At 69.3% G+C, this 13124-nt stretch overlaps 1 protein-coding gene across 1 annotated transcript in view; it reads right to left on the bottom strand.

Annotated features, from left to right (window-relative positions):
• Positions 1-934: 934 nt before the first annotated feature.
• The window catches only part of HSPG2 (heparan sulfate proteoglycan 2), a 30144-nt gene continuing 17954 nt past the window's right edge, over positions 935-13124 (bottom strand). Inside the window, exons 57-95 of the mRNA XM_088529595.1 lie at positions 12948-13099; positions 12708-12846; positions 12397-12548; positions 12178-12316; positions 11934-12085; positions 11676-11814; positions 11442-11593; positions 11228-11366; positions 10996-11147; positions 10779-10911; positions 10554-10705; positions 10312-10450; positions 10084-10227; positions 9439-9573; positions 8986-9360; positions 8731-8910; positions 7718-8255; positions 7536-7633; positions 6963-7229; positions 6773-6885; positions 6545-6692; positions 6349-6465; positions 6001-6085; positions 5784-5928; positions 5592-5691; positions 5397-5506; positions 5215-5323; positions 5037-5135; positions 4617-4838; positions 3547-3791; positions 3294-3468; positions 3103-3225; positions 2944-3000; positions 2760-2835; positions 2599-2677; positions 2445-2515; positions 2292-2375; positions 2115-2218; positions 935-1102 (exon numbers count right to left, since the gene is read on the bottom strand). Coding sequence (XP_088385721.1) covers positions 939-1102; positions 2115-2218; positions 2292-2375; positions 2445-2515; positions 2599-2677; positions 2760-2835; positions 2944-3000; positions 3103-3225; positions 3294-3468; positions 3547-3791; positions 4617-4838; positions 5037-5135; positions 5215-5323; positions 5397-5506; positions 5592-5691; positions 5784-5928; positions 6001-6085; positions 6349-6465; positions 6545-6692; positions 6773-6885; positions 6963-7229; positions 7536-7633; positions 7718-8255; positions 8731-8910; positions 8986-9360; positions 9439-9573; positions 10084-10227; positions 10312-10450; positions 10554-10705; positions 10779-10911; positions 10996-11147; positions 11228-11366; positions 11442-11593; positions 11676-11814; positions 11934-12085; positions 12178-12316; positions 12397-12548; positions 12708-12846; positions 12948-13099 — 5903 coding nt within the window. The 3' untranslated portion in view covers positions 935-938. The remainder of the gene's footprint in view (positions 1103-2114; positions 2219-2291; positions 2376-2444; positions 2516-2598; positions 2678-2759; positions 2836-2943; positions 3001-3102; positions 3226-3293; positions 3469-3546; positions 3792-4616; positions 4839-5036; positions 5136-5214; positions 5324-5396; positions 5507-5591; positions 5692-5783; positions 5929-6000; positions 6086-6348; positions 6466-6544; positions 6693-6772; positions 6886-6962; positions 7230-7535; positions 7634-7717; positions 8256-8730; positions 8911-8985; positions 9361-9438; positions 9574-10083; positions 10228-10311; positions 10451-10553; positions 10706-10778; positions 10912-10995; positions 11148-11227; positions 11367-11441; positions 11594-11675; positions 11815-11933; positions 12086-12177; positions 12317-12396; positions 12549-12707; positions 12847-12947; positions 13100-13124) is intronic.

Here is a 13124-nt window from a genome sequence, read left to right as displayed (position 1 = left end):
CTCCCCTCCCCGCCCGCGCTCTCCGGCGCTGGGGGCGGGGCCGGGTTTGTGGGGGCGGGGCCTGGGCGTCCAGTGGGCGGGGCCCGACACCCACGTGGCGGCGCCGTGTCCGTCCGCGGCGGCTCCGGGCTCCGGGCTCCGCTTCCAAAACCCGAGGTCCGGACCCCTCGGGATCCCCATCCACAGCCCCGAGCTCCAGACCCCCCAGGATCCCCATCCATAGCCCCAGCCCCAAACTCCAAATCCCCTGGATCCTCATCCACAGCCCCAGCCCCGAGGTCCGGAGACCCCGGGATCCCCATCCATAGCCCCAACCCGAGGTCCAGATGCTCCATATCTCCTCCCCGCACCTACCTAGGCCCCCGTGTCTCACCCCCACGTACTCCCCAGGTCCACATCCCCTAGACCCCTATCCATAGCCCACCCAAACCCGCAGTTCCAGATGCCCCCGGATCCCCATCCATTGACCCCAACCCCAAAGTCCAGGCTGCCCATCTCCAGACCCCCTTGGATCCCCATCCGTAACTCCCAACTCCCACGCTCCAGACCCGTTTGGATCCCCATCCATAGCCCAGGCTCCAGCCCCGCCGATCCCGTCCCCCAGCCCCACGCAGGTGCCACACGCCAGGCTCACTCCTTCTCTCTCCTTTAATGGGTGTCCCCGCGATCAGCGCGTGCGCAGGGAAGGGGCAACCCCCCTCCCAAAGATACCGCCCCGGGGCCACCCCAGGAGGCAGCCGGCCGCGCCGGCACGGGTCAGGGCAGTGTAAACATATGGCGGGGCCCACCCCGGGCGGTGAAACCCCCCGGCGGCGGCCGAGCACCGTTTGTCCTCTTGGCTTTTTGCAAAAAATAAAATAAAAGTTAAAAAAAAAAAAAAAGTCAAAAATATCCCCCCTCCAACCGGGGGCGCTGCAGCGGGCAGGGGCGCGTGGGGGCTACGAGGGGCACTCGGGCACTGCGGGGCTGCCGGCCGCTCGGTGCCGCAGGTCCACGGGGTGGCGGGCGGCGCCGGCGGGCGCCAGCACCAGCCCCCGGAGGCACCCGGTGATTCCTGAGACGAACTTGCCGGACGTGAGGCTGCGGGGGTCCGGGGCGCCGCCTGCGGGGAGCGCGGTGGCACGGCCGGGACGCGGCGCCGCGGGGACGGGCGCCCTCCGCGCCCAGCCGCCCATGGCCACCCCCCGTCCCGGCCACCCCTGACCACCCCGTCCCATCTACACCCACCACCTCATGTCCCATCCATGCCCACCTGAGTATCCGTGCCCACCCTGTGTCCCATCCACCCACGACCACCCCATGTCCCATCTACATTCACCATCCCATGTCCTATCCATGCCCACGTAGGTTCCATTCGTGCCCACCCCGTTTCCCTTCCATCCTGTTTTCCATCCATCTATGTTCTTGTCATGCCACATCTACATCCACCATTCCATGTCCCATCAATGCCCACCTAGGTCCCATTCATGCCCACCCTGTTTTCCATCCACCCATGACCATCCCATATCCCATCTATCCATGACCACCCCATGTCCCATCTGCATCCACCATTCCATGTCCCACCCATGCCCACCTAGGTCCCATTCATGCCCACCCTGTGTCCCATCCATCCATGACTATCCCATGTCCCATCCATCCAGGACTTATCCATTTCCCATCTACATCTACCATTCTATGTCCCATCCATGCCCTATTGGTCACATTCGTACTCGCCCCATATCCCATCCATCCATGACCACCTTGTGTCTCATCCATCCATGCCCATGACATGTCCCATGGGTGCCCACCGCATGTTCCATCCATCCATGGCTACCTCCTGCCCACCCTGTGTCCTGCCGCTCTATGCCCACCCTGTGCACTGTCCATGACCACCCTGTGCCCACCCCATGAACCATCCCGTGCTCCATCTGTGACCAGTGTGACTCCCATCCATGCCCATCCCATGTCCCATCCATGCCCATCCCATGTCCCATCCATCAATGCCCCTCCCACGTCCCATCTATTACCACTCCGTATCCCATCCACGCTCACCCCATGACCCATCCATCCATGACCCCCTCGTGTCCCATCCACCCATGCCCTCCCCACCCCCGTTCCCCCGGGATGTCCCCTACCGAGGTAGATGTCACCCTCGGTGTTGGCCATGATCTTGGTGCCTGGTGACTCCCCGTGCACGGGCTCCTCACCGTCCACCTGCAGCCACCCGCGGCGTCCCTCCCTGCAGGGATACCCGTCGTTGGCCGCGCTGCCACCACGGCACCATCCCTGTCCTCGCGTGCCCCGTTCCTCACCTGGTGGCCGTCACTCGGTGCCACTCGCCATCATTGATGGGGTCTTCGGAGACGATGGTGGCCTCACCGCTGCCCAGCTGGTAGCTGCAAGAGCGCGGAGGGCTGAGTGCGGGGACGGGGGCAGCGGGGCGGCACCGCGGGGCGCCCGCTCACCTGAACACCAGGTGCCCGTCCTTGAGACCCAGCCCAAGGAAGTCCTTGGCTTTGCCGCCTTCTCCGGGCTCCTGTGGGCACAGCAGGGCCAATCACAACAGGGGCAACGGGGACGACGGGGACGACGGGGACAGCCCCGCGGCGCCGCACTCACCGCGCCGTGCCAGAGCAGCAGCCCGTGGGCGCTGCCTGTGCGCACCTCCAGCTCGAGCGTCTCGGGCGCTCCGGGCTCGCTGCAATGAGAGCGGGGGCATCACGGGACGCGCCAGCGCGCCGTGCCGTGCCGTGCTGTGCCGTGCTGTGCCAGCCACTTACCCACGCGGGAAGACGTGGCCAGGCAAGGCCAGGTAGGCGCCGTCGCGGAAAGAGGCGCCGAACTGCCCAGGGGCATCTGTGGAGGGGACACAGGTGAGCGGAGGGGACATGGGTGAGCGGAGACGCCCGGACAGGGGTCGGGATGCCCGGACATGGGTCGTGGTACCGGTGCCAAGCCACCTACCGTTGCCACCGCTGCCTTCATGCGCCCAGTCGCGGTCGAGCTCTGCCAGCGCCAAGCCTGCATAGGGTGTCGTGGTGTCACCCACCATGTCCCCACCCCACCATGTCCCCACCCCATCGCGTCCCCACCCCATTGCGTCCCCACGTCCCCGGCACTCACTGTGCTGGCAGTAGTCGCCGCCAAAGCCCTCGGGGCAGTGGCAGGTGTTGTCTTTGCAGGTGCCCCCGTGTAGGCAGGGGTTGCCCAGCAGGCAGCGGTCATCGGCCAGCTCGCAGCGGGGCCCTGGGGACACGGGTGTCACGACCGCGCCCCAGCACAACCAGCAACCCCCCCACGCGCCCCGCGCTCACCGCTGAAGCCGTCGCGGCACAGGCAGTGGAAGGCGCCCGCGGCGGCCCCGGCCACGCAGCGGCCCCCGTGGCGGCAGGGCGCGCGCTCGCAGGGCGAGCTCTCCTGGCACTGCGTCACGCCGCGGCTCTGCAGGAAGCTGTAGGACAGATCCACCTTCTTCCCGTTGACCGACACCTGCGAGGGAAGCGGTTGGGGGAGCGGTGCCGCGGCGCGGCGCCACGCGCGGGGGGCCCAGGCGTCCGGGCGGCTCACCTCGCCGATGCAGCCGCGGAAGGCGGCGCTGACGTTGGCGGCGCCGGGCAGGCGCGTGCCGGGCTCCACGCCGCCCAGGTAGAGCGGCGTGCGCAGGTTCAGGCCCTGGCTCTTGCCCGGCGACGAGCGCTTGACGGGCGCACCGCCGTCCACCGTGAGCGCGCCGTCCTTGTTGAGCCGCTCGGCCGTGGTGCGGTGCCAGCGCCCCAGCGCCAGCGCCTCCGCGCTCCGCAGCACAGCCGGGCCTGCGGGGACACGGGCCATGGCGGCGTGACGGCTCCCCGCGCGCGTCCGTGCCGGTACCGGGTTGGCACCTCCCAGGCCGGCTCCGTGCTGGCACCCCGCTTCGGGGATGGCCTGGGGGCACTAGTGGCTTCGGGGGACCAAGGGGATCCCGGCAGTGTCCAAGGACCCCAGTGATGCACAGGGAATCCAGGAATTCCCAGGGAATGCCAGCGTTGTCCAGGGGTCCTCAATGATGCCCAGAGCACCCAAGGAGCTGCCAGGGGACCCCAGTAGTGCCCAGGGACCTAGTGATACCCAGGGACCCCAGCAGTGGCCAGGGGACCCCAAAGATCCCCAGGGACCCCAGTGATGCCCAGGGACCCCAGCAGTGGCCAAGGGACCCCAAAGATCCCCAGGGACCCCAGCAGCTCCCAGGGGATCCCAGTTATTCCCAGGGTCTCCTATGATGCCCAAGGAATCCAATGGTGCCCAGGGGAACCCGATGATGCCCAGGGGACCACAGAGCCTTCCAGGGAATACAGTGGTGCCCGATGGACCCTTATGGTTCCTGGGGACACCAATGATGCCCAGGGACCCCAGTGATTTCCAAAGATTCCAGCTGTTTCCAGGAACCCCAAAGATTCCAGGGAACTCCTGTGGTACCCAGAGACCCCAGTGGTTCCTGGGGATGCCAATGATACCTGAGGAGCCCAGGGGTCCCCAGGGATCTCAAAGATGTCCAGGCACCCCATTGATGCCAGGGAACACCGGTGATGCCCAAGGATCCCACTAGCACCCAGGAGTCCTGGCAGTGCCAGGGGACGCGAGCGGTGCCCAGCACCTACCTGAGCCCAGCTCGTAGCGGAACTCGAGGTGCCCGCCGGCCATGGCGAGGACCACGAAGTCCTCCACGGGGGCGGCCTTGCCCCCGCTGAAGAGCAGCAGCCCGTCGGGCGCCAGCGGCTTGAACTCCACGTCCAGCCGCAGCTCGTGGTGGATGTTGGTCAGCGGCGGGTACGAGATGAAGGCGCCCTCCCCGTCGAAGGACGGGGCGCTCACAGCCTCGCCTGGGTGAGGAGGGACGACCCGCGGCACCTCAGCCCGGCCCCACAGGGCGATACCCGTGCCCGTCACTCCCACTTCCCTAGGGCAATTCCCTTGTGCCCGTCACAGCACTGCGTCCCCTATCTGGGACAACATCCCTCCCTTGCAGCGTGGCACCCGCCTCGCCGGGGTGGCCCGTGCTGCCCCGCGCCAGCACTCACCGTCCATGCACTTGTCCCCGGACTTGCCCAGGTGGCAGCGGCACGTGTAGCCCTGCCCGTCGGGCCGGTTGACGCAGGTGGCATCGGGCCCGCAAGCCTCTGGCAGCAAGAAGGAGCCGGTGGTGAGACGCGGGGGAGCCCGCGGGGCGCCAGGTGTCCCCTGCGGTCCCCCGCTCACCCGGGTGGCAGTGCAGGGCCTGCGAGTACTCGCAGTTGCTGCCGGTGAAGCCGGGCGGGCAGCGGCACACGTAGGCGCTGCTCTCGGCGTCCTGGCACACGCCGCCGTTCTGCGGAGGAGCCCCGGGGGCGTCAGGCGAGCGTCCCTCGCCAACGCGCACCGTCCCCAGCCGCGCCGCTCACCTGGCACGGCCGGTCCTGGCACGTGGGGCAGTTGGCGACGCCGTGCGCCCGCAGCTGGGCCTCGCTGAACGTCACCTCCTCGCCCTGGATGAGCAGCTGGCGCACGCAGCCTGTGGCGGCACCGCAGCGCCTGCTCAGCCCCGCGCCGAGCCCGGCCGGGCGCCCGCCCGCCCACTCGCCCGCTCGCCCACTCACCCACGAAGCCGCTGCTGAGGCCGGTCTTGGCCACGGCGCCGTAGTCGGGGTAGCCGCCCAGGTAGAGCTCCTCGTTGAGGTCCAGCCCCTGGAACTTGCCCTGCGGGAGCGGAGCAATGTGGATGCAGGGATGGAGAGACGGATGGAGGGATGGAGAGAGGCACGGACGGCGCCTCGGGACTCCGCGGGTACCTGCGAGGTGCCGTTGACGGGCGGGAAGCCGTCGAGGGCCAGGGAGCCCTGGGTGAGGTTGCGGAGGAGCCGCACGGTGTGGTACTCGCCCAGGCGCAGCGGCGTCGGGTGCCGGATGGTGGCCATGCCCGAGCCGGCATCGAACCTGTGGCGAGAGCTCCCGGTGGGTGCCGGCCCCGCGGTCCCCACGTGTCCCCGCCTTGTAAGCGGCCCTCACCTGAACTCGGGGCGCCCGCCAACCAGCCCGAAGGAGATGAAGTCGGCGCCGCTGCTCTTCCTCTGCCCGTTGTAGAGCAGCATCCCTGTGTGGGGAGAGAGCGTGAGGCCGTGCAGGCCACGGTGGGCGAGCGGCCGCACCGGCCAGGCCCGCGGTGCCCCTGGCCGCGGCCCCGCAGGGACACGGGGGCGGCCGGCCGGGCGCCGCGGCCACTCACCTGAGTAGAGAATAAGAGCTAAAGGAGAGAGGAGAAGGACAGATGGACAGAGATGGAGGAGGAGAAACAGAGCAGATGAGAGAGGGCCGGCGCAGCGGTGGTGGCGGCGCGGCGCGGGGCCGGGCGCTCACCGTCGGCGGCATCAGGCCGGAACGTGATGCGGATCTCGAAGCGCTTGTAGGCGTCCTTGATGGTGGGCAGCGGCAGGAAGGAGCGCGGCGTCTGCGTGAAGTAGGGCACCAGGCGCTCTGCGGGGCGACACGCGGGGACGGTGACGGCGGCAGCGGGACGAGGGGCCGCGGCGCCCGCGGGCCTGCGCCGCCTCACCTCGCACGCGGAGCACGTGGAAAGCTGTCTCCTGGCCGCGGCGGTTGGCGGCCGTGCACACGTAGACGCCGGCGTCCTCGGCGCGCACAGCCGGCACCGTCAGCTCGGTGCCCTCCACGCGCGCGGCCGCCGGCAGGTCCCCCTCCAGCTGCGGCGAGGCCGGCGGTCAGCACCCATGGGCGCTCGCCCCGGCCATCCCCGCGTGCAGCCCTCCCGGCTCCCACTCACTTTGCTCCACTTAACCTCCGGGACGGGGAAGCCGGATGCCAGGCAGGGAAAAACGGCCGCCGAGCCCACCGAGACCTCCTTGACCTCGGGCTGCCCGGCAATGTGCGGGGCGGCTGCGGAGAGAGCGGGAGCCGTGGCCGCCACCGCGCCGGGGGTGACAGCGCGCAGGGCACGCGGGGCGGGCGCTCACCTTGCACGTGCAGGATGACGTGGGACTGCACGGTGCCCACGGCGTTGGCGGCCGTGCAGCGGTACTGCCCGGCGTCGGCGCGCTCCACGCGCTCCATCTTGAGCGTGCCGGCGCTGGCCAGCACGCCGGGGCGCAGGTGGCCGCCCACCTTGCTCCAGGTGACGTGGGGCTTGGGCTCGCCCAGCCCCAGGCACTCGAGCTCCACCGTGGTGCCCGCCAGCACCGTCTGCACCGCCGTGCGGATGTTGATGAGCGCCCGGGGCAGAGCTGGAGCGCGCCGAGAGAGACAGCGGGGTCAGGGGATGCCCGAGTGAGAAATCGGAGCATTTTGAGGAGGAAAACAACAGGCACACAGGGAAATCAGGGTCCTGGGGTGCCCCCAGGGATGGTGAGAGGCTGGAGGTCCCAGGGTGCCCATGGGCATCAGGAGAAACGAAGGGGATAAAGAGATGCCCATGAGCACAGAGAGAGAAGGGAGGGTCCAAAGGGTATTGAGAGGGATTGGGGCACACCGGGGTGCCCAGGAACATGGGGAGGAACTCAGGGGGCACCAAGGCGGCCGTGGGCTCCTACCCTGGATGGAGAGCGTGGCGCTGTCCTCGGCCTGCCCGCCGGGGCCGCTGGCACGGCACGTGTAGACGCCCTGGGCCGCGCGCTCCAGGTCGTGGAGCCTGCAGGGAGAGGGGACAGGGATGCTGCAGGGGTGGCCCCGGCGGCCCCAGCGCCCCCCCTGCTCCCCCCGGTGACGTCCTCACCGCAGCAGCCCGTCCTGCACGCTGCTGCCGGGGGGCAGCTCCCCGCCGTCCTTGAGCCACTGGACACGCGCACGGGGGTCCCCGGCCACGGCGCAGGAGAACTCGGCCGTGCCGCCCGCGCCCCTCACGAGGCTGCGGGGACTCACGCGCACCGTGGGCGGGACGGCGGCCACCACGTCGGCGTCACCTGCGCGGCGCGGGGGGACAGGCCATGACGCCCCGGGCCGGCGGCACCGCGGCGGCGTCGCAGGAGCAGGGAGCTCACCTGGGTGCTCGCCGTGCACGGCGACGCGGGCGAAGGTCTCGGCGGTGCCCACGCGATTGGAGACGAGGCAGCGGTAGGTGCCGGCGTCGGCGGGCAGCACGGGGCTGATGCGCAGGAGGCCGTCGCGGCGGGCGGCGCGCGCCGGCAGGCTGCCGTTCACCTTGTCCCAGTGGTAGCGCAGCGGCGGCGTGCCGTGCGCCAGGCACTGCAGCTGCAGCGCGTCGCCCGCGCGCACCGCGCTCTCCTCCGGCAGGCTCGTGGCGTACGGCGGCGCTGCCGGCAGGAGGGAGCGGTGGGGCAGCGCCGGAGGGACCGGGACGCGCACGGGGAGCGGGGAGGGATGGGAGGATCCAAGGAGCGGGAGCCGAGATGGGCAAAGGGGGGCAGGAGGAAGAGGAGGGATGCAGGAGCGAAGGGAGGAAGGGAAGGATGGGTGAGTGGAGGGGAGAGGGGAGGGATGGATGGAAGGATGGGATGGGGATGGAGGGAGGGGGCTGGAGCAAGGGAGAAAGTGGGGAGGGGAGGTGGAAGGAAGGATGGAAGAAGAGATGGATGGAAAGAGGGAAGGAGAGATGGGTGGAAGGAGAGATGGATGGCAGGGGGGAAGGATAGGAGGGATGGATGGAGAAAGGAGCAGAAGGAAGAATGGAAGAATGGACAGAAGGAAAGATGGAAAGGAGAGCTGAAGAAACGGAGGGAAGGATGGAGAAAGGGACGGGAGGAGGAAGGGACGCGGCGGCCGCCTTACTCTCCACGTCCAGGACAACGAAGGCCTCGGCGAAGCCAACGGCGTTGCTGGCGTTGCAGATGTACTGGCCCGAGTCCTGCTGGGCCGCGCGGGGGATGACGAGCGAGCCGTTGAGCAGCCGGTGCTGCCAGGGCAGCGGCGCCCGCAGCTTCGACCACGTGATGGTGGGCGCCGGGTCGCCTGCGGGCACAGAGCGGCCGGTGAGCGCCGGGGCGTCCCCGCGGGCACCCGGTGTCCCCGGGGGGACGTCCCTACCTGCAGCGGAGCAGCTCAGCGTGGCCGTGTCCCCGGCCACCACGGTGACGGCGGGCGCCGCCAGCACCTCGGGGGCGCCGGGCGCGCGGCGGGCCGTGTCCACGCTCACGGCCACGTGGGCGTGCGCCGAGCCCAGGGCGTTGTGCGCCGTGCACACGTAGGTGCCGGCGTGCTCGGCCTTGGCGGGCGCCAGCTGCAGCACGGCCTGGCTTTCCATGTGCAGCAGCGTCTGGTGCTCCAGCTTGTGGCGCGAGCCCGCGCGGCTCCAGCGCACCAGCGGCCGCGGCTCGCCCCGGCCCAGGCACTCCAGGCTGATGGACTTGCCCTCCTTCACCGTCACGGGCCCCGGCGGCATCACCGACACCGTGGGGGCACCTGCGAGGAGGGAAGGGGAGGGTAGGAGATGGGGCACGGGGACATGGCGCTGCGGTGGCATCCCCGGGCGCTGCCCACCTTGCACCAGGAGGTTGACCACACTGCTGGCGAGGCCGAAGCGGTTGGAGGCCACGCAGTGGTAGGCGCCCTGGTTGCCAGCGTGGGCAGCGGCGATGGAGATCACCGAGCCGTTGGGGCTGATCTTGACATTGTCTGGAGGACAGGTGAATGTCAGCTATGGGGATCATGCTGGTGCCCATCCCAGCGATGTCCAACACGGTGACATCCACCACAGAGATGTCCACCACAGCAATGTCCACCACGGTGACATCCATCCTTGGCAATATCCACCATGGCAATGTCCACCATGGTGACATCCTCCACAGCACTGGCCACTACGGTGATGCCCGCTAGAGGAATGTCCCCATGGTGACATCCACCATTGCAATGTCCACCATGGTGACACCATGGCAATGTCCACCACGGTGACATCCACCATAACATCCACCACAGCAATGCCCACCATGGTGACGCCCACCATGGTGACGCCCACCACGGTGACATCCACCATTGCAATGTCCACCATGGTGGTGCCATGGTGACGTCCACCATGACATCCTCCACAGCACTGGCCACAATGATGATGCCCACCATAGGAATGTCCCCATGGTGACATCCGCCACCATGCCCACCATGGCGATGCCACCCCAACCATGGCCCTACCTTGGAAGTGCTGGCCAGGCCCCATGCGCCAGGTGATGTTGATGGGCCGGGCGCCATCGTGGATGCGGCACTTGAAGGTGGCGTCCTCGCCCTGGGCCACAGCCATGCTGTGCGGGTCGATGGAGATGATGGGGCTCTGCAGGCCTGTGGGGAAGGCAAACGAAGGGGTGGAGGAAGAGGTGGCACGTGCCCAGCGCTCGCTCCACGACCATCTCTGCCCCCACTCACGGTAGCTGGAGCCGTCACGGGAGGAGACGGTGACAGCGACGGTGGCCTCGCGGGTGCTGCTGCCCGAGCCCACGCGGCACACGTACTCGCCCGAGTCGGCCACCGAGAGCTGCGAGAGCCGCAGGCGGGACCCCGAGAGCTGCAACGCGCAGGCGGATGTGAGGCCAGCGGTGCTCATGTCCCCCAGGGACCATCGATGGCAGTGAGCACCACAGTGCCAGCCCTGCCGTGCCCCCCTCTACCTGGTGCTTGGCCGGCAGGGAGCCGCCGCGCTTGTACCATGTCACCGTGGCCTGGCCCTGCCCGGCCACCACGCAGTTGAGGTCCAGGGTCTGTCCCTCGGTGACGGAGGATGCTGAGGACTCGATGCGCACGGGTGGTGTCACGCTGGAGGCTGCACGGGCAGAGTCAGGGCGAAACATCCCCGCAGCCCCGTGCCGCCCCCGTCCCCGCGTCCCGCCACTCACGGTAGGCGTCGCCGTCATCGATGGTGACCACGAGGGAGCTCTCCTGCGTGACGCCCGCCGTGGTGACGCGGCACACGTACTCGCCCGAGTCGGCCGACGTCACCTGCGGGATGCGCAGGCGGGTGCCCGACACCTACGAGGAGGGACAGGGGTGAGCAGCGAGCGGCCACATCCCCCCGTGGGGACCAGCAGGGTGACACCGCAGGGACAGGTCTACCTGGTGGCCAGCGGGCAGAGGTCCCCCGCGCTTGTACCACGTCACCGTGGCCTGGCCTGGGCCGGCCACCACGCAGTTGAGGTCCAGGGTCTGTCCCTCGGCGATGGAGGAGGACGAGGACTCGATGCGCACGGGCTGGGGGGCTCCCGGGGCTGGGGGACACGAGAGAGACAGTTGGTGGCAGGTCGGGGGGTCTGCGAGGAGCTGCCCGGTCCCTCTGCTCCGCTCTCACGGTAGTAGGTGCCGGCAGTGGCGGGCACGGTGACAATGACAGAGGCCTCCTGCGCGGCGGCGCCGGTGCTCACGCGGCACACGTACTCGCCCGAGTCGGCCGCCGACACCTGCACCAAGCGCAGGCGGGAGCCGGAGACCTGCGGGCACGAGAGGCGGCGTGAGGACGCGCTCGTCCCCGACGCGGTGACACAGCCGCCGCCGCCGCTCCGTACCTGGCTGTTGGGGGGCAGAGCTGCCCCGCGCCGGTACCAGGCCACGTGCGGGTGGCCCTGGCCGGCCACCATGCAGTTGAGCTCCAGCGTCTGGCCCTCGGCCACAGAGGCGGACGACGTCTCGATCCTCACGGGCGGCGTGACGCCCACAGCTGGGGGACAGCGGCCCTCAGTGGCACCGTCACCTCCCAGCCCGGCCACCCACGTGTCCTCCCCGTCCCCAGTTCCAGGTACCATAGGAAGAGCCGGCGCCACCCTGGATGGTGACAAGCAGGGAGCTCTCATGCGTGGCGCCCGCCGTGGTGACGCGGCACACGTACTCGCCCGAGTCGGCCGATGTCACCTGCGGGATGCGCAGGCGGGTGCCCGACACCTGATGGCCAGCAGAAGACATGAGTGAATGGGAAGAGGGGGGCGAATGGGGACCCGTGTCCCTTAGCTGCCCTCAGAAGGTCCCTTTTTTCCCCAAACACACGCACAGCACCCACACACCTGGTGTTTAGCTGGCAGGGAGCCGCCGCGCTTGTACCACATCACCGTGGCCTGGCCCTGCCCGGCCACCACGCAGTTCAGGTCCAGGGTCTGTCCCTCGGCCACCGACGAGGAGGACGACTCGATGCGCACGGGTGGCGTCACGCCAGCGGCTGCGGATGGCACAGCGGGGTCACACCGGGGGGACACGGGGCACCCGGAACGAGCCGCTCCCCGGCATCCCCGACCCTCCGTCCCCGCTCACGGTAGGAGATGGCCCCGCTGGGCTGGATGGTCACCATGACGGAGGCCTCCTTGGTGGCGGCGCCGGTGCTCACGCGGCACACGTACTCGCCCGAGTCGGCTGATGTCACCTGCAGCAGTCGCAGCCGGGAGCCCAACACCTGCAGGGACGTGACGGGTGTCACAAGGGGCCACAGCACTGTCCCCCTCCCATGTCCTGGCACAGACCCACTTGTCCTACCTGGTGCTTGGCCGGCAGGGAGCCCTCGCGCTTGTACCACGTCACTGTGGCCTGTGCGGGGCTGGCGACGACGCAGTTGAGCTCCAGGGTCTGTCCCTCGGCCACGGTGGATGACGAGGACTCGATGCGCACGGGCGGCGCGACCCCGGAGGCTGGGGACAGAGACGGTGACATGAGCCTTGGTGCTGCCTCTGGGAAGCAATTTACCCTGGGGTCCAGCCATGGCACCGCAGGGCCTGGATAGACCCTGGGAGAACCCGCGGGTGGCGGCGCCGCATGGATAACGCCCCCCAAGACACATCCCCACTCACGGTGCGCCCCGGCCCCACTGGGCTGGATGGTCACCATGACGGAGGCCTCCTTGGTGGCGGCGCCGGTGCTCACGCGGCACACGTACTCGCCCGAGTCGGCCGGTGTCACCTGCAGCAGCCGCAGCCGGGAGCCCGACATCTGCGGGGACGTGACGGGTGTCACAGGGGCAGCAGGGGACTTTGGGGAGCTGCAGCTCGATCCCAGTCTGTTGCCCGCTCGGACCGACCCGCTGGCCCTACCTGGTGTTTAGCTGGCAGGGAGCCGCCGCGCTTGTACCACGTCACCGTGGCCTGGCCCTGCCCGGCCACCACGCAGTTCAGGTCCAGGGTCTGTCCCTCGGCCACCGACGAGGAGGACGACTCGATGCGCACGGGTGGCGTCACGCCAGCGGCTGCGGATGGCACAGCGGGGTGGCA

The sequence above is a fragment of the Tinamus guttatus genome, unplaced genomic scaffold (genome assembly GCF_059628265.1).
Source record: "Tinamus guttatus ecotype Peru unplaced genomic scaffold, ASM5962826v1 Tinamus_guttatus_pri_ptg000332l, whole genome shotgun sequence".
Lineage (NCBI taxonomy): Eukaryota > Metazoa > Chordata > Aves > Tinamiformes > Tinamidae > Tinamus > Tinamus guttatus.
This window is presented reverse-complemented; position numbering and strand designations above follow the sequence as displayed.